The sequence below is a fragment of the Pelecanus crispus genome, chromosome 5, assembly GCF_030463565.1.
Source record: "Pelecanus crispus isolate bPelCri1 chromosome 5, bPelCri1.pri, whole genome shotgun sequence".
Classification (NCBI taxonomy): domain Eukaryota; kingdom Metazoa; phylum Chordata; class Aves; order Pelecaniformes; family Pelecanidae; genus Pelecanus; species Pelecanus crispus.
Genome location: NC_134647.1, coordinates 78,950,583 through 78,969,399, shown reverse-complemented (window position 1 = coordinate 78,969,399; position 18,817 = coordinate 78,950,583). Strand labels below are relative to the sequence as shown.

Sequence of the window (18,817 nt, the reverse complement as noted above, 5' to 3'; positions counted from 1 at the left end):
TACTCTTGACCAGAATGCATTTCCTAATGGCTCTGGTAGTGTGCTTTCCATGTAGGTTTTCTTTGAGTAAAGGATTTGGGGGTTTTGTTTTTCTAATTGCAAATCATTTGCTTTCCTAATGCAAATATAAAAGGTATGATAACCTGACTTTTGGAAAGAAAAAAAAAATCTACTGCCAGTTTAAAACACACAGGTGTAAGATACTATTTACAAACAGTGAATGTACTTTATTGGGGTAACCGTAGTCTTTGTTCTTGGGTTTTCTGACTTCCAGACTGCATCTTCTGAGCTCCATAGGAGGACCTGTCTTGTTTTAAATATGGAGGAAAGTTGGGAAAAAATAATCTTGGTCTCAATGTGTTAACAGTATAATGGGTCACACTTCTGTGTAACAGGAAGGGTTACAGAAGGTAGGTGCTTGTGCTGAATTTCCCTGTAACAGTGTGTAGAGTGGGGTGAGATTTTAAGCATTTGAGATACTGGGCAAAACCAGACTTGCTTCCAGAAACTCTTGAATGTATTTAGTATTGCTTTACCTTAAAGTAGAGGATGTAATAAATTAATACCACCACAGATGCTGAAGAAAGATAAGTTAGATACAGAATTCTGCATAGGATAAATTTGAGTATGTGGGATTTGTGTTTCTTTGGCTGAGACAGGAATCTCATACAGTTTCCATCTTATTTATATTAACCTGGTAACATGAAGTTGAGTCTTCTGCCATTAAATCACTTATGGTGATTACTTTTTTAAAAACAAACAAAAAAAACCCCAACACACAAAGCCAACCAAAAAAACCCCAGTTATTAGCGGAGTGACCTTATCTTTTCTTGTCACTTGGAATTATGAGTTTTGTCTGTTTATCTGGTCACATACAGAGTTACACAGCTTTGGGTCTTCTAAAAACTCTTTATTTCATATGTTCATCGGTAATGATGATAACTTTCTCCAAGTTGGCAGAATTTTTTGTTCTTAATCTAAAAAGGTACAAGGTGGGGTTTTTTGGCCTTACCTGGCACTGTTACTTACAATCTTATTAGCTTTTTAACCCTTGATCCCTGAAAGAATATAGAGGATGATGAGAGCCAGTGTGCTGGTAAGGATGAATGAATATCACTAATGTAATTTGATACACTGAGGTTCTAAATTAAATGAGTAAAAGCAGAGTGTTCATTTCAGGTAGTCTTTTTATAATTGGGAAAGATAGCATGCTTTAGGAGTTAAGTCTCTCTACATTAACAGGAGAGACAATCTTAAAATTTGTGATTACTATTAAAATATGTACAGCAAGTAGTTATCATCCAAAAAAGAAAAAAGCATGAAAAATTGCTAGATGTGTTTCAGGTCATGCTGGATAAAAAGAATTTCAACTTTTATTTAATATAGTAAGAAATAAGGTCAGAATTTTTCCAAAGTTGAAAGGTGTTTCATGTCCAAAGACCTGTCTCAATAAAATTGGGTTAAACTGTTTTTAATGTCGACTTTAAGAAAGTTGCACTGTAAATCCGTTGTCCAGCAGCATGTTGTTGTCATGCAAGTTCTCCTCATCTATGATCTGTAGGACAGACACTTCAGGACTAGTTTATGCAGGTAATTAACAAAATAGTTTAATGAACTTGAGAAATATTCCTGTAACAATAGTCAAATATACCTGACTTCTAGAAATCCTTCCCAGTATGGTTGTGATCTTTGCATACTAACAAAAGTACATTGGTGTCGTGGTTTAGCCCCAGCCAGCAGCTCAGCACCACGCAGCCGCTCGCTCACTCCCCTGCCCCGATGGGATGGCGGAGAGGATCGGAGGAGTAAGAGTGAGAAACACTCCTGGGGTGAGATAAGAACAGTTTAATAGTTGAAATAAAGTAAAATAGTAATGATAATAATAACAATAGAATAATGATAATAACAATAATACTATACAAAGCAAGTGATGCACAATGCAATTGCTCACCACCCGCCGACCGATGCCCAGCCAGTTCCCCAGCAGCGATAGCTGCTCCCCAGCCAACCCCCCCCCCAGTTTCTATACTGCCCATGACGCCATATGGTATGGAATAGCCCTTTGGTCAGTTTGGATCCACTCTTCTGGCTGTGCCCCCTCCCAGTTTCTTGTGCGCCTGGCAGAGCATGGGAAGCTGAAAAGTCCTTGACTGGCATAAGCAGTACTGAGCAACAACTAAACCATCAGAGTGTTATCAACATTCTTCTCCTACTAAATCCAAAACACAGCACTATGCCTGCTACTAGGAAGAAAATTAACTCTATCCCAGCCGAAACCAGGACAATTGGATAGCTTATCCAAATAACAAGCTGGATGTTTATACCTTTGGAGATCTTCAGCTTCAGTTACTGAATTCACCTTTCTCTGAAATTTGGGATTACAGTGTTAATAAGTCTTCTGTGGCCATGTAGTTCTAATCATTGGAGATTCGTATAGAGTTACAGAAAACAGCTAATTACTAGAGTCAGTTCGTTGATATGTATTGGATTTGTATTGGAAGAAAGGGTTCTTTACCCAACTGCTCATGAAAGGTGTCTGAACAAAAAGCCTGAATTGTAGGAAGAACCTTTGTATTAAATTGAAAGTCAGTTTTAGATTTAGATATGAAAATTCTGTCGGTTCTGCTTTGATTAATTTTAAATTACTTTGTGTTAGTACACTGTTCCTCATATTTGGCGGCTGGGCGAATGTCTTCAGTTGTGTGTGCTCTACACGTGGGGAATAATTAGATTAGCATACAGAATTTCACCACCACTTGGTGGCAGTACCTGGCTTCAAAAGGACTTGTTTCCGAGCAGATAAAGTGGCTTTGATTCTGTAAAACTATAGGTTAAGGGGGCGTAGATTTATTTTATATTTTCTAAAAGTTAGTGATGTGTTTTAGAAATGAAAATACTTCTTATTTAACCTCCTGGAAGGATTTGCATTTGTATGTCTCTATGGAAAATCTAGCTATCATGTCTAATATGTAATTTAAGAGTATTTCTCGTGTTAATAGTATTCTCTGAAGATGTATTTAATGTTCCCCAGCTGAATTATTTTAGCATTTACTTCTAGCATTTTACTTCAGTTGAGTAGTGTACTTCAAGTAATTTTAGAACGTAAAATTTGCTTCATGGTAGTGTTCTTCATAATATTGTCTTTTGCAGTTAAACAGAGGACTGCCAAAGCTGCTTTTTTGCCTTCTGAAATGTTCTCTGCATTTTCACTTTTCTATTTATTGATATAAAGTTTAGGAAAAGATTCCCCAGTAGATTTTTCTGTCAACAAAGCTAGTAAAAGTATGTGCCCATAGTTATTGCTTCTCAGTTGTGCTGATTCAGCAGTGCACGGGTCCCAGCCTTTTAAACTGGATAATGAAATTGTTGATAAGTGTGAAAGGAGGAACGTGGGGGAGTGGAAGAAGGCAGGAGTTATTTAAATTGGCTTCGCTGCAAAGAAAAGCATAATTCCAATGTATAGCACAGTAATTTGACAGCATACGGCTCCATGGTGAGACTACTTCCTCTTCTCTGCAAGCCAAAATCTTCTGCCATGACAGCAGGTCTCTCATTTTAGTATTATCACCCGTGTAAGGACAGTAGTGGTGAGACTAGAGCCTGGAAGAATGCAGGTACTTTCCCAAGTATGTGCTTTTTGTGAAATGCCTTGCTCACTGTGACTGGAGTTACAACAGAGCATTTCTGGTGGGAGTGGGTTCTATGAGGAGGAGGGATTTTTATTGTATTGCCTGAAAAGCCCACAGTGAGAATCCGGCATCCTTAGGCCCCTCTGAGGTGTGACATATCAAGAAGGCATCTAAGTAAATTGTGACTTAAAAGAGGGATTCATCCTGTGGAAAGTCCTGAATTGTAGAAACCCTAATAGAAAATGAGGTGGGACGTGGGAAATGTATGTTTATAAATTTCAGTGTGGTAATAGTACTTTACTTAGTGAGTGATAATATTATTTTATTTAGTGAGAGAACTCTGGAAAACAGGGACACTGGAAGAGAGATAGAAGGGAGAGGGGCATCAAATTATAGTTTTGCTGTATGTTCGACATAACTTGGGATAAAGAGAATGCACTTTTGCTGTATACCTAATTATTTTTGTGTCATTTTCTTAAGCTGTCAGAGTGATAAATCTGAAGTTAGTGGTTGGAAACTTTTCACTTAAAATACTCTTGTGCCTATAGTGCTGATATTTTGAAATGAAAGGAAAAAAGTGGATAGTCTGAGCATATGGAGCACTCTAAAGAGGAGTAAAGTAAGCAAGAATTGGAATACTGTGTGGCAAAGTGTACTAAAACAGAATCACCAAATAGTTGAGGTTGGAAGGGACCTGTGGAGATCTTGTCTGATCCTCTGCCTTAAGCAGGGTCACCTAGAGCAGCTTGCCCAGGACCATGTCTGAACAGCTTTTGAATGTCTCCAAGGATGGAGGCTCCACAACCTCTCTGAGCAATTTTGTGCCAGTCATTCTCACAGTAAAAAAGTTGTCCTTGTTTTCAGATGGAAACTCAACGTATTTTAGTTTGTATCCATTACTTCTTGTCCTGTCACTGAACACCACTGGAAGGAGTCTGACTCGGTCCCTTTGTACCCTGCCTTCAGATGTTTGTACATGTTGATGAGAACCTACCAAGCTTTCTCTTCTCTAGGCTGAACAGTCCTAACTCTATCAACCTTTCCTCATATGAGATGCTCCGGTCTCTCAGTTGTCCTAGTGGCCCGTTGCTGGGCTGTCTCCAGTAGCTCCATATTTCTTTTGGACTGGGCAGCCCAGAACTGGACACCCTGCTCCAGGTGTAGCCTTACCAGTGCTGAGTGGAGGAGAAGGATCACCTCCCTCAGCGTGCTGGCAGCGCTCCTAACGCAGACCAGGATACTGTTGGCCGCCTTTGCCACAAGGGCACGCTGTTGGCTCCCGTTCAGCTTGCTGTCCAGCGGGACCCGCAAGTACGTCTCTGCAAAGCTGCTTTCCACCGAGCACTGGTGCATGGCGTTATTCATGGTGCAGGACTTCATACTTTCCTTTGTTGAACTTCATGAGGTTTCTGTCAGCTGTTTCTCCAGCCTGTTGAGGTCCATCTGAATGGCAGCACAACCTGCTGTATCAGCCACTCCGCTCAGTCTTTTATCACCAGCAAACTTGCTGAGAGTACCTTCTGCCCCGTCATCCAGGCCATTAATGAAGATGTTGAACAGTGTTGGACCCAGTATTGACCCCAGGATACAGCGCTAGTTACTGGCCACCAACTACACTTTGTACCACTGATCACAACCTTAATTTTTTGGCAGCTTGGTAAATAAAATGTTGTCTCACAACAAGAATAGGAGCAGGGCTTTTATTTACAGACTCTAATAAGGGAAAGCTTTCTTGTTCTGTAATGCTAGTGGTTAATAAAATAGACTATTCATTGTATTGTGTCTAGATAAAAGCAATTGTGGTAGCATACTTAAGGCTTAAGAATATATTTCACTGGAAAACACAGGTAATGGTGATGAAAGAGATGAAAAGTGTTTTCCCAAACATTCGGTTTCTTCGGAGAGAAAAAAGGTGTGAGCATGTGAGACTGACATAAAGGAAAAGAATTTACGCTTGGAAAATTACATAATGGAACAATTTTAGAGAGAAATAGCATGTATTATCACAGAGCATTACATATGTATTTTTCAAAGTTCTGTATCTCTTAATAGAATGCTGCTAGTCATTACCATGTATGTCTGCATTTAGGAAAATTCAGTTTTTGATTGTAGTTCTCATCTTTTGTAGAAACTAATGGCAGTGCGATTCAGACTAGATTGCACTACTGAAAATCCAAACTGGACAAAGAGCTGCAGGAATGTGGAGACTTAAGTACTTGGCTGTCCTCTGTGGACAAGGTTGTGGAGTGCTGGGGGGAGTTCTGGAAGCCTGTGGAGTTGCCAGACAACGTGTGACTGTTCTTAAGTGACCAGATTCAAAGTCTTGGGCTTTTGTACTGGCAAGGCATCTTTTAGGAACACCTAATTCACTTTGAAAAGTCTCTACCAATTAAACCATCTTAAACTGCTGCATTAGCACGCACAACTAGAAGAATATTTTTCAAATGCGTACATCTGATTCTTGTGACGCTTAAATTGTACTGTCATTTATTTTATTGATTTCAGTATTGAATTTTAGCATGATGCACCCCATTGTGACAAACTGGTTTAGTTTCCCAAGCAAATCAATATTAGAGAAATAAGATTAAGAATGGTCGGTGGCAGTAATGGTATTCTCTTCTACGATTTCTGAATTGCTTCCGTTGTGTACTTTTACCTTTCACATGCGAGATGTTAAAATATCAGTCTTAAACATTTTAGACCAGAAATCAAGTTTCTGAAATTCTGACATTTTTAAGGAAACATTGTTTTTTCCTTACTACCTGACGCACAACTTTTGAAGAAATTGTTTCAATAGAAACAAAGTTTCAGGTAAATAAACTTTCTGGAAAAGTGTGCTTCAGGTTTGATGTTCCTGAGTGTAATCTTACTGAAAAGACAGGCTGCTTTTGTGTGATGACTCCTATAATTCAAAGTTTCTCTTTGGTCAACCTTTTCTGCAGAGATGGGACAACTCGGTGAATCTTTCAACAGTATAACAAAAGGTTATACACTGGGTGGCAATAACTTGCTATTTCTTTATGTAGGCATGATACAACTTCTTAGTGTTGTATCAGTAATTTTTCTTGCTGCTTTAAAAATAGTTTTTAATATGGGAGTCCAATTAGCTATGAGAGTTTTCCGATGTTTGTGTTTTCATTTTAACAGCTATGGATCTGAATTGAAGATAACTAGTTTTCAGTGGGACTCCTTAGACTGTAGTTATATTAATAACCATATACTTGTATGTAAAGTAGGTGTGGGAGGGCAGTATTCATGGTGGTGTGCATATTAAACAACAGAAGTTGTTTTTTCTTTAAAAAAAAAAAATCCAGGAATGTTCAGGTGAATTGTTGGTTTCAAAGCTAAGTAAGGCAGTCTACAAATAGTGTGTCTGCTGTGCAGAGGGGAATGTATTTTCAACAACTTAATTTGCAGACGCAAATAGAAGCTGGAGGAAGGTACGGTGAGTCACTGACTCGTCCTCTGGTTGTCAGGCTTTGTGGTTCTCCTTCCATCTGAACGGTGGATCTGGGTAGCTTTTTAAGAAGAGATAAAGTGGAAAACAAGTAACAGGTATTCTTCCAACAATCAAAGTATCGTGATTTTATTGATGTGAGGTATTCATATTGCTAGATAACACCCGAAACTCAGGGGGTGTGAACTGCGTGCATTACTGTGTGGAAGAGGCAAAAATATTGTCAGCTGTCCTCTAAGTAATTTGATTCCCTCCCACCCCCAAGATGTAGCTGGTTTATGCTAATACACTACTAGTTCCTCTGTTACTCTGTAAAAACCTTAATTTTCCAAAGGTTCTTAAACATTTCACATTTGATGGAAACTCTGTGCTTGACGTTTGCTGTGATTAAGTTGTTAAAGGAATAGACTGTGTAATGGGGCAAAATGGAAGGAGACACCTCTTTAGTCCTGTGCCACGATGTACTTAAGCTCTCTCTGGTCTGCTGTTTGTTGCCTAAAATTCTGTGACTTCAGTTCCATCATCTTTAACATAATCTGTCATTTGAGAAAGCTTTATTACAGGATTGCTTGTAGATAAAGCAATAGTTTTGTCAGTTTTATCTACTGACATAACAAAGTCTTGAAGAAGAATCTAAATGGGAACAGTGCAAATCTGAAACACCTTTCCTATCTCTTGAATACTTGAATAATCCCTTGAGTGTCCTGGTTATTCACATACCTGCTTAAAGAACTTGACCTATGCGGAGTTACTTAGCACAGGACAAGTATATTTTTGCCTTCATTACAGCACTGCTGAAAGACACTATATTTCTTCAGTTACTTTAACTAGGCTGATTAAGTCCAATCCATTTAGGAGATGGCTTCTAAGTTGTTGTGCCACTTAATAGTCACTCTGGGCTTTTAGGTAATTGGTTTATATTTATGAGTTTAATGAGAAAGTTGATATCAAAACACATAAAAGCACTTCATGCTTTTGCCAAACTCAACCAAATTAATCAGTCTTAATTTTTCAGCTCCATTGTGTTTTTGAAATCTATTGTAAAGCCTTGTAAAACAACATTTGTTTTTTTTAACAGAAAGTGACCAATCTCTTAACTACAACTGCTAGTAGGCAACAATGTAGTACACTTAGCACTGGAGTGTAAGCTTTAATGAACTAGCATTGCATGAAGGCAATACTCTTAATTTGGTGTGTGACCCTATTACATAGCGAAGGTTGTCATTATGAAATAAGAACTTGGAAATGTCGTAAACCTGCTGGTAATAAATACAATTAATAATGTACATAGAACAATGGAATTAAGTACATTCCTATCAAAAAGAATTAGTAATGAACAGAAAGTGGACAGCATAGATCTGATGACAGGAAGGTTGCAGCTAATCTGAATTACTGAGTGACCTAGGAAGCTTGCTCTCAGAGGGATTACCGAATAATTATGTTAATATGCAATTATCACCTCATTTCTTCTATAGTAACCTCAAGATGTAGTGTAGTAAGGGTGTTATAGCAAGTGCTGATAGTTTGCAAAAATACTGATGTTTAAGATTTTTGAGACAATAAGATTAGCCTAAGGCATTTAAATTACGATCTGTCAGCTTGAAGATAGATCTGACCTTACACTTTTTTAATGCTTAGACTATCTGGCTACAGGCAGTCATCGCTGCAGAACTCATTATGATTTTAAAAACTGGTATTTTATGGAGAAAAACAATACTAAATATTATGTAAATTTTAAAGTACTTAATTAAATAGGGGTGGAATGTGGCTTACGTGGCTAAATAATTGGTTTTCTACTTTTAAATATGAAATAATTTCTGTATAATAAATAGCATATCATGTAAACCAGGAATAAAACTGTTAACTGCATTACAGTCATTCTAGGCTTAACTGAAATTATTGTATTGAATTTGGCCTAGCCTTTTAGATGAAGTGTGTTTCAAAGGTATGCGCCTGGGATTGCGTACGCTTGCGTACGCTTGTTTTTGAGCATTGCCATTTTTACACTTACACATCTCCTAGGTATATTGCACTATGTGCTAAAATAAAAATTACCTCAACTGTATAGTGCTTGCCCTGGTAGAGGATATAACAAGCACTATTTGCAGCAAATTTCAAGTTTGATCTCAGTGTTTAATTTTTCAGATATACTAAGTAAGGATTAATTACTATATATTTGGACAGAATTAATAATTTGTGTATTTCTGATATGGTATAGAGAAGACAATTTTAAAACTGTGATGGAAATATGCAAAGACTGTTGCATAGCCTTGGTTATGTCCTAGTTGTTACAATGATTGATTTTTCTTTTTTCCCCTGAGTGTTTAAATTAGGTAATGTTTCCGTTTGGGTGTTGTGCTTCCTGAATGGTATGAGTTAGATGACAACGTTTCCTCAAAAACGATGGCATTATGTGGAACATTTTCTTACACGTGTCTAGTTACACCTGTCGTTGTTACTGCATAAATTTCTACACATGGAGTAGATAATGTAAATGAAGTATTGCGTCTTGGCTCAGTGTCATCGCGAGACTCTAAATTACTGCAATTTAAAAAGATATTTTATATGTTTTCTTTAATACCATGCTCTTAAAACTGGTAACTTTCTTCTTGTTGTCCTGTGTATAAAATAGCGAATTGTACCACCCTGATAGCTGGAAAAAAATGTGATAATTAGCAGAAAATTATTAAAATGTAACAGCGATATTATTGATACAGTAAGCATTTCGGGCTTGATTCAAAGACTGAAATCTGTAGGGACAGCTGTATTACCATAGAAGACTTCTAGTCAGATCCATATGGAATAGCTCACAATCTCCGTAAATACACAATATGGAAAGGAGTCTCTTACAAGATCGCATAGTGTAATGTTTTGGATATTGTGTATGATAAATCTGAAGAGAGTCTCAGCTTAAGGGTGATTGTATGGTGCCCTAGCCACCTTTTTAACTTAAGCTTTAACACTAATATTTAGCATCAGTATGGTTTTGTATGTAGAGCAGCATGGTTTTGTCTTCATCACGTAAATCTGCGAAAAGTTTTCGGGAGCCATTCCGATAATGAGGATTGCAATCTCCAAGCAGGCACGATATTCTCAGCTTGCCTCCCTGCTGTTCGGGGGGTACCGATGAAGTTGCTTTAAATGGGAAGCGTCTGTTCTTCCTCTGAACCCCTCACACCAGAACAGATGGGTGGAACTTGGAACATGGAAGGTTTTACCTCAGAGGTGGTAACAGTGAAGCCACTCATTAACACTGAATTTACCACTTCGTTAGCAACGTTGCTTCCTGTTGAGAAAAGCTAATACAGGCTCTCAAATTGACTGAGCATACATTTGTCTACCTCTGCAGTAATAAAACGAGGAAAACGCACATCTTTCAGGCAAAATTGGCTTACTAAATTTTTTCTAAACTTTTTGTGAACATTTTTGTACTCTGCTGCCTGATACTGTACGAAGCTTACACTATTCAGTTGTAAACTCGTCGGAGCTGTTGTGCATCCTTGGAGGTTTCACTTCTTTTAATTGACTTTTGCATTACTGATTCTTAGTGCATGTTTGCACTGCCCATTCCGAACTTGTGTACGTGATGTAAAGACTCCTGCTGGGTGGTGCATTATCACCATTTTAGGGTGATAGCTTTGAATGTGATCTGATTTGAAGTCTTTATTATGGTGGAAGGTGCCCCATCTCAAAACAGCAAAGAAATGCAAAAATCTAAGAAATGGGAAGGTGAGAAACTGGGGTGTCTAGTAGAACATTTGCATAAAGGTGTGTTATAGATGAATAATACAATAAAATATTTCATACACTTTAAGCATTTATTATGCGTCTGACACAAGCATTGCTGTATTCCTAAATTGGCTAGCTCAATGATTGAGTAGCAAAGGAAGCGTTTTAATGGCAAAATTTTTTCATTATGTTTCTACTCCAAATGTAGTTACTTCTATCTTCAAAATAGTAAATAAGTCATATTACATTAAGGTTTGTTTTTCACAAACTTAAAGGAGGTTAAAGTATTTATTTTGTCCTTTTGCCTATTTGAAACAAAACAAGCACAGTAAGAGAATGTCCATGAGGCCGTAGCTAGCTTTGAATTGTGTGGATAGCTATCCTAACGTTGAATTGAAAAACTAACAGAAATTCTGGACTCGTTTTAGAGTGTGATGTATGAAGATGAAAGTGGTGTCTTAACCAGCTTGTTTTCTCTCCTTAGGAAAAAAGGATGTCAAGTGTGGTCTTCCTTGATTTCGATGAAGGACCATTGCAGGGAGCCATGGATATTAGTTGTGAGTTATAACATCTTAATTCAAAGAGTCTAGGTAATGACTCCTTTTAACTGAGCTCCATTCAAAATGCTAATGAGTAACTGAAACTAAGTATGTGATGGCAGGAATCAAATCCCCCAAAAGATCAAAGCAAATAGTACTCTTTAAGGGTAAAATATGTGATTTCTGTAAAATATAGATAGATGTTTCAGGCTCCTAGATGGGTGTTTCAATGCCTTATGCTTACTGTGTTCTGAGGATCCGTATAAGAGGTGAACGCTCCTGTTTAGTACACGCTGATTTTCATGTGCAGGCAACTCCTTTGTGCTCACCAAGCATTAGGTGGATGATTCTGTGTATGAATGAAAGTCACGTGTAGAAAGACGTATTAAGTACACAAGGCCTCCCAGAGGGAATTAACATGTAGTAGTTCTCTGTACTAGTAGATACCGTTATTGTCATAGTCTGGATTTGACATGGTGATTTCCTCTGGTAGGTAAATCCTAATTAAATGGTTCTTTCTAGTTGTGGGGTTTTTTTCCACCTTTGAGAAAATACTATTTTATTTGCTTATTTAAAATGGCCTTATAACATAAGCAGGATCTGATTTATTTATTTTAAAGCAAGGAGAGTCCTTTTGTAAGAAGGGAATGGGAAGATACTTAATTTCTTCAGTGAGTTTGATCTTTTGCTATGTCTCTGTCAGTAATCAGATGTTCAAAATCAAAATCAGCTTAGTTGTGTTTCCTCCTTTAATACCGAGCTAAACACTTCTGCAGGCTTCTGTGTAGCATCAGGTCAGTTGTATACAAGCATTTTGAAAAAAGTGATACCTTGAGATATGTAAAGATTATTTTGGTTTCCTGGGTGCTAAAGGGAAATACCTACCAAAAACGCACTGAAATGATTAGCAGATATCTGGGTAGCCTTTACTCCTAACTTGTTTTACTTCTGGGAAACAACAAAAGATGAACTCTGTGTTTATGTTAATGTACACGTAGAATATATTTGCACAGTTTTTGACAATCTCGTTTCCCTCATCTTGCTTGCGTGTAGGTGTTCAGGCTTTTTTGAGCAGGGATACCAGGCAGTGACAAGCTTGCTGTATGGTTATTAATATAGCATAGTAAAAAAGTGTCATTTTTTAAATCGCTTCATTGATTAATTTTAAATATGTCTTGAATATCCTAAATTAAAAAAAATACATTTTTAACAAGTTCAAAACATAATTTTAGATTACAGTGTGAAGAAGGGTGATCCTGAAGAAAAATGTAAATTAAAATTGCCATGATTTATTTCTGTGATTGCCTGATTCTTTTCTTGTTTATTTTTTAGTATAAATGTACTTAATGGACAGACCAGCAATATGGATGATTTAGAGATAAATACTGAAGTCACTGGTGCTAAAGAAGAAGAAATCCTGTGTGATGATAATTTCATATCTGAGGAAGAAGGTGGCATTCCTAAACCACAAGAGAGTGACACGTCATTTCAGAAGAACAATACATTGACTCTGCCTGAGGAGCTATCAAGGGACAGATCTGAAAAAGCCTTAAGTGGAGGCCAGGCTTCTCTATTTATACACACTGGTGCTCCTACTGTTTCTAGCGAAAACTTTATCTTGTCTAGAGGAACTGCTGTTAATGGACCAGTTTCACACTCCACCTCAACTAAGACTTCCATTATGAATAAAGGCAGTGTTTCGTTAACCGCTGGACAGCCTGTAGGTCATCACACAGATTCCTGCTCAACTTTGACAGTGGTTCATGATCTTCAGCTGCCTGCAAAGAGTACAACACAGAAATCAAATCAGCACCAAGTTTTATTTTTGTTACCTGATGTAGCACATGCTAAGAACCTGACTCATTCCATTAAAAATCTACCTACCTCTGCTTCAATTGGTTGTGATTCACAGAAATCAGTAGGAAATAGTGTAGATAGCACTTTAGTAGGCCAAGTAGAAGTTTGTGAGGATGATAAAAATTTACTCGTAAAAGATGATTGTGTCGATACATTAACAGGCATTTCCTCAGGTACAGGTGGTTTTAGATCGGGATGCGATCCCAGCTGGGATCCACAAAAAGAGTTTATACAGTTTCTTATGACAAATGAAGAAACAATAGAGAAATCTCCCATTCACTGTAAAGTAGGCTTAGAAAAAAAGCGAAAAAGGAAAATGGATGTTAGTAAAATCACACGCTATACTGAAGACTGTTTTGGTGATACCAGTTGTATTCCTAGTAAATCAAAACTATTAAGTGTTGACTTCTTAGAGCAGAATGAGGAGCTACAAATAGTAGAGCCGCAAAAATATTCATTGAGTAAAGTAAAGCCTGAATCCACAGATGAAGAGCTGGAAGCTGTTGATGCTATCCAGCAGCTCATTTACAGTCCCACTAGTAACTGTGCAGAAGATACTTCTCCTGTTCACACTAGCACTTTTCTTTCCAATACTTTAAAAAATAAATGTGAACAGAATGATTCTGAGTCGCCATCTACTTTCAGTACTGATGAACCATCATTTTATCCCTGTACAAAGTGCAATGTGAATTTTAGGGAGAAAAAACACCTGCATAGGCATATGATGTACCATTTAGATGGGAACAGTCATTTCCGACATCTCAATGTCCCCAGGCCCTATGCATGTAGGGAATGTGGAAGGACATTTCGAGATCGTAATTCACTTCTTAAACATATGATAATTCACCAGGAAAGAAGGCAGAAACTGATGGAAGAAATCCGTGAGCTGAAAGAACTTCAGGATGAGGGTAGGAGTGCACGGTTACAGTGCCCACAGTGTGTATTTGGTACCAATTGTCCCAAAACGTTTGTGCAGCATGCAAAGACACATGAAAAAGATAAAAGATATTATTGCTGTGAGGAATGCAATTTCATGGCTGTGACAGAAAATGAACTGGAATGCCATCGAGGGATCGCTCATGGAGCAGTAGTCAAATGTTCAATTATCGGTAGCGACATGTCCCAGAGGAAAACACAGAAAAAAGCATCCTTGAAAGATCCGTATTTAGGATCCTCAAAAAAGTCATCGACATATATGTGTAAGATGTGTCCATTTACTACTTCAGCTAGAAGCATTTTAAAAAAACACGTGGAATATTTGCACCCAGCATCATGCATTGATCCCTTTGGTAGCCATCTTAGACTAGAGAAAAGAAAAGGCAGCATAATAGAAGAATCTTTAGATTTTGGGAGCAGGACAAAACAGTTGATCAAACAATCTTCTACTTTTCCAAAGAACTCTGTTTTAAAACAGGACGTAAAAAGATCATTTGGCTCTACTTCACAGTCCAGTAACTTCGCAAAACTTCACAAGAGACCCTACAGGATACAGAAGGCTCGGAAAAGCGTTTCACAGTCATCTGTAAGTGTGTGCAATCTAAATTCTACAAACAAGACCTTTTTGATTAGAAATAGCATTGACCAGAAACCTAAATGTTTTCATCAAGCAGCAAAGCAGAAAGCTAGTGTCAAAACACGTGGTAATTATTTATATAGACACAAATATGAAAACTACAGGATGATTAAAAAATCTAGTGACTCTTATCCTTTGCATTTAAAAAAGGAAGAGTCCAACTCTGTCAGTTCTTTACATTTATTTTCTTCATCAAGTAGTCCCCATAATAATTGTTTTGTCATGGATTCAAATAATCTTGATTGCAAAAGGGCAGAAGGCTGTAAAGATCGTAGGCATGTAGCTGTAAAAAGAGTGGTTAAAGAATCCAAGAGGGAAGGCTCTGTTACAGGAGATGATTTGGATTGCTATCCAGATTTTCTGCATAAAATGACTGTTGTTGTTTTACAGAAACTTAACTCTGCTGAAAAAAAAGACAGCTATGAAACGGAGGATGAAAGTTCATGGGATAATGTTGAACTATGTGATTACACTACACAGTCTGTGGAGGATGAATCTTACAGTGATATTAATCAGGAGCATGTAAACCTATTCCCCATATTCAAAGGTAAAATGGAAGATCATGAAGCTGGTGATAAATCTTCACTTAGTTATGAGCAGAATGATGGCTTTTATTTTGAGTATTACGAAGATGCTGAGGGTACTAGCTTCCTGCATGATTTGCATGATCCTCAGAATTTAGAAAATGTAGGATCAGCATTGCCAAAGCATAATTCAGTTTTCCATTGGACTGATTTGTCGCTGGAAAAGAAGTCCTGCCCATACTGTCCAGCAACCTTTGAAACGGGTGTTGGATTGTCCAATCATGTCAGAGGACATCTTCACAGAGCTGGACTAAGCTATGAAGCCCGTCATGTTGTTTCACCAGAACAGATAGCAACAAGTGACAAAATGCAACATTTTAAAAGGACTGGAACAGGAACTCCTGTTAAACGTGTTAGAAAAGGTAAGTTGGTTTGGTTTGGTTTTCTAATTTGGGTATAAAGTAAAGGGAACAAAGGGATTTATTGAGCACTAAACAAGACTTGCTTTATCTTGTTGTAAAGCCTCTCTTCTGGTCCTTGTGATTTGCTATTGTAACGTTTAACTGTATAAAATTGTCAAAAAACATGAAAATTATTTTCTTTGTAGCGATTGAGAAATCTGAAACTTCCTCTGAGCATACATGTCAGCTCTGTGGAGGCTGGTTCGATACTAAAATTGGATTGTCAAATCACGTGCGAGGACACCTGAAGAGGCTTGGCAAAACCAAGTGGGATGCGCACAAGTCTCCGATCTGTGTTCTGAACGAGATGATGCAAAATGAAGAGAAGTATGAAAAAATTCTGAAGGCTTTGAACAGTCGCCGCATTATTCCCAGACCGTTTGTTGCTCAGAAATTTGCATCAAATGATGACTTTTTATCTCGGAATGTTATACCTCTTGAAGCATACCATAATGGCCTAAAGACTGAAGATACATCTGTGTCTGCATCGGAAGAAGAAGGGCTGAGTTTCCTAAATGAATGTGATGAAACAAAAGCAGTGCTACATGATGAAAAAAAAAATCAGTCACTTACACTGATAGAACTCCTGAAAAATAAGAGGTTAGGAGAAGAAAGGAATGCTGATATTTCTCCTCAAAAGATTCATAATCAAACTGCAAGAAAGAGGTTTGTTCAGAAATGTGTTCTTCCATTAAATGAAGACAGTCCATTGATGTATCAGCCACAAAAAATGGACTTGACTATGCAGTCAGGTAAGATGATGTTTCTAGTTGTCTTGACAACATTTCCAAAGAATCCTTTAATTCGTAGAAAGTGTACAAGCGCAGAGTATTTTATTTGGGATTCTGTTCATTTAATTCTTGTTTTGTTTCCAGAAGACTCTGACTGCGAGAGGTAGCACAGCAAATTTTTCTGACACTTTTTTCCTAAAGTGAAAAAGCGCCTCAGCGGCACTGAGGGGGTTTTGCATGGAACATAGTTCCTGTTCTGCATGTGGCTGGGCATAGAAATTCAAAGCGGACACAAAATGAGCCTCAGTAAGGAAGAAGACACATCCTGCAATAACAAGTTGAAGTGTTCATACATATTTGGTAGACTAACAGTTCTGAAATGTTTGGGCTTGTAACCCGGTTTCTGGGCATTAGAACAGCTGGTTTGGGAATGACTTCATTTGAATCTTTGAGGTTTGTGCAAAGCAGCATTTGCTCAAACTAACAGAACTGTTGATACCATTATAAATACATACTATTCCAAATTGGTGAATCACTGTCAGCTAATTCTGATGGGTTTAGTCAAACATACTCCTACAACATAGATTAATTCTTATTTGTTTCAAAATTGCGGCTGCTCTGAGAAACTGATGCTTGCTTAGGGCCTGTCTATCCTGAGTGAAGACCTGTGCTGGTTCAAGCTTTGTTGAAACACAGTTGTAGCCAGCAGGTTTCTAATGCACAGTCCCTGTCCGATACGGCCCCTCCACTGAGAATTGTGTTAATGAAACAATTCTGTAATCAACTGCCTAGATACTCTGTATACTGATAGAGCAGGTTTTTAGAGTGATGTTTTTAACCTACTTGTCACATAAGAGTTATTTCTAGTCTTGGGGGATTCTTAAAACATCCTTTTTAATGTGTATGTAGAGCTTGCTTTTACCTGTTTCTTGTTTGGACACCACCTTATAATGCTGCAGGATTCATTAGACTGAGGAACAGGATCTTATTTTTATACCCCTGACTTTTTTGGTTCTGTTGGTTTTCTTGTTATTACTCAGTGCAGGTTAGTAAAACTGGCAGTGCCTAGTACTTTTTCACCTATATTCTTGTCTTCCTTTAACCAAATAAAAAGAACAACAATCCAAGGTGCTCAGAAGCTCTTTTAGGGGACTACAAAAGTGTGGCAATCGATTTCTTAACGAAGGTGGCTTTCTAAAATGACATAGTGGAGGTGGAACAGAATTACATTTAATGTCATCTGGACGTCTGTGGTTGTCCTTTAAGACAGGAGATTGCTTAATAAAGGAAGTGTATCTTTGACAGGCTTAATGATTTGAAAAACAATGCTAAAGGAATAGCTTGCCAAACCTGACACTGTGTATTGCTTTCTGTTTAATATTTACCGCTGAATACTAGGTAGCACCTCTTTTGGTTGTGACGAACAACCAGGTAAAAATAAACATACGCTTGCATAGTACTAACCAGTTACGAATAGGACCCTATAATTATCTGTGGCTGAGGTAACAATTTGACAACTAACGCCCTGTGCCAGTTGAGTTAATAAGAAAATATTTAACATCAAGTTGAAATTCTTCTGTTTTTCCTAAAAAGGCAAATATTTCTAATTCTGGTTTTAGTTTTAAAAAGGTTTTTACCAACCAGGTGTTCTTCTTCTGTAACTTGCCTGAAAAAAAGAGCATGTCTTCTGTGGGCTGCTGGAGGATAGGATTCTTTCTTTCCTGCAAACAGAGGCTTTCCAGCTCAGTAGTTTTAGCTTTTTTATTTATTCTTCTAATAATTTATTAGTAGAGAACTTGGAACATTAGTTGATCAAACCAATCTTTGGTAAAATGAGGGGAGAAACATTATGGTGAAGTTGAGCAGGGGATAAGTTATAATTGTTTCTTTGTCTGGTAAGTGAGGAGTTCAGTATTGTGTCACTGTTTTCCTGTGATAAATAGCATGTTGCTTTGTTGATCATTTATTTAGCACAAAGATTTTAGCAAAAAACTTCAAATCATTAACTTTCATTATCGATTGCGCATCTAAAGTAATGAACAGAAAATGCACTGAACAAAATGTTTTGTCTAACAGCTGTTCAGTGGTGTGTTTTACCACCTTTTTCTCCGAGCCTTCAACAGCAGCCTAATTTAGTATTGAGCTCTTCCGTCTTATGGGTAAAACACTTTTAATTACCACTTTGCCAACTAGACTTTTTAAATTCTCTTTATTGGAAATGTTGCAAGCTCTGAAATTTCTCAACAGAATTGTGCTATTCAAATTGCAGGATTGTATTTTGGGATTAGAGCTTCATAATGTGGAGATCTGTAGGAAC

The 18,817-nt window shown here is 37.6% G+C and overlaps 1 protein-coding gene across 7 annotated transcripts in view; it reads left to right on the top strand.

Annotated features, from left to right (window-relative positions):
- ZNF644 (zinc finger protein 644) overlaps positions 1 to 18,817 on the top strand; it is a 54,380-nt gene that overhangs the window by 25,498 nt on the left and 10,065 nt on the right. For 2 of the 7 annotated variants that reach the window (XM_075711249.1, XM_075711251.1), the window contains 3 exons: positions 11,300 to 11,405; positions 12,687 to 15,730; positions 15,916 to 16,521. In XM_075711249.1, the coding sequence (XP_075567364.1) occupies positions 12,718 to 15,730; positions 15,916 to 16,521 (3,619 nt within the window). In that variant the 5' untranslated portion in view covers positions 11,300 to 11,405; positions 12,687 to 12,717. Of the gene's footprint in view, positions 1 to 11,299; positions 11,406 to 12,686; positions 15,731 to 15,915; positions 16,522 to 16,644; positions 16,692 to 16,872; positions 16,954 to 18,817 lie in introns of those variants that run through there. The other 5 variants (XM_075711255.1, XM_075711254.1, XM_075711250.1 and 2 more) reach the window with 5 other exon arrangements.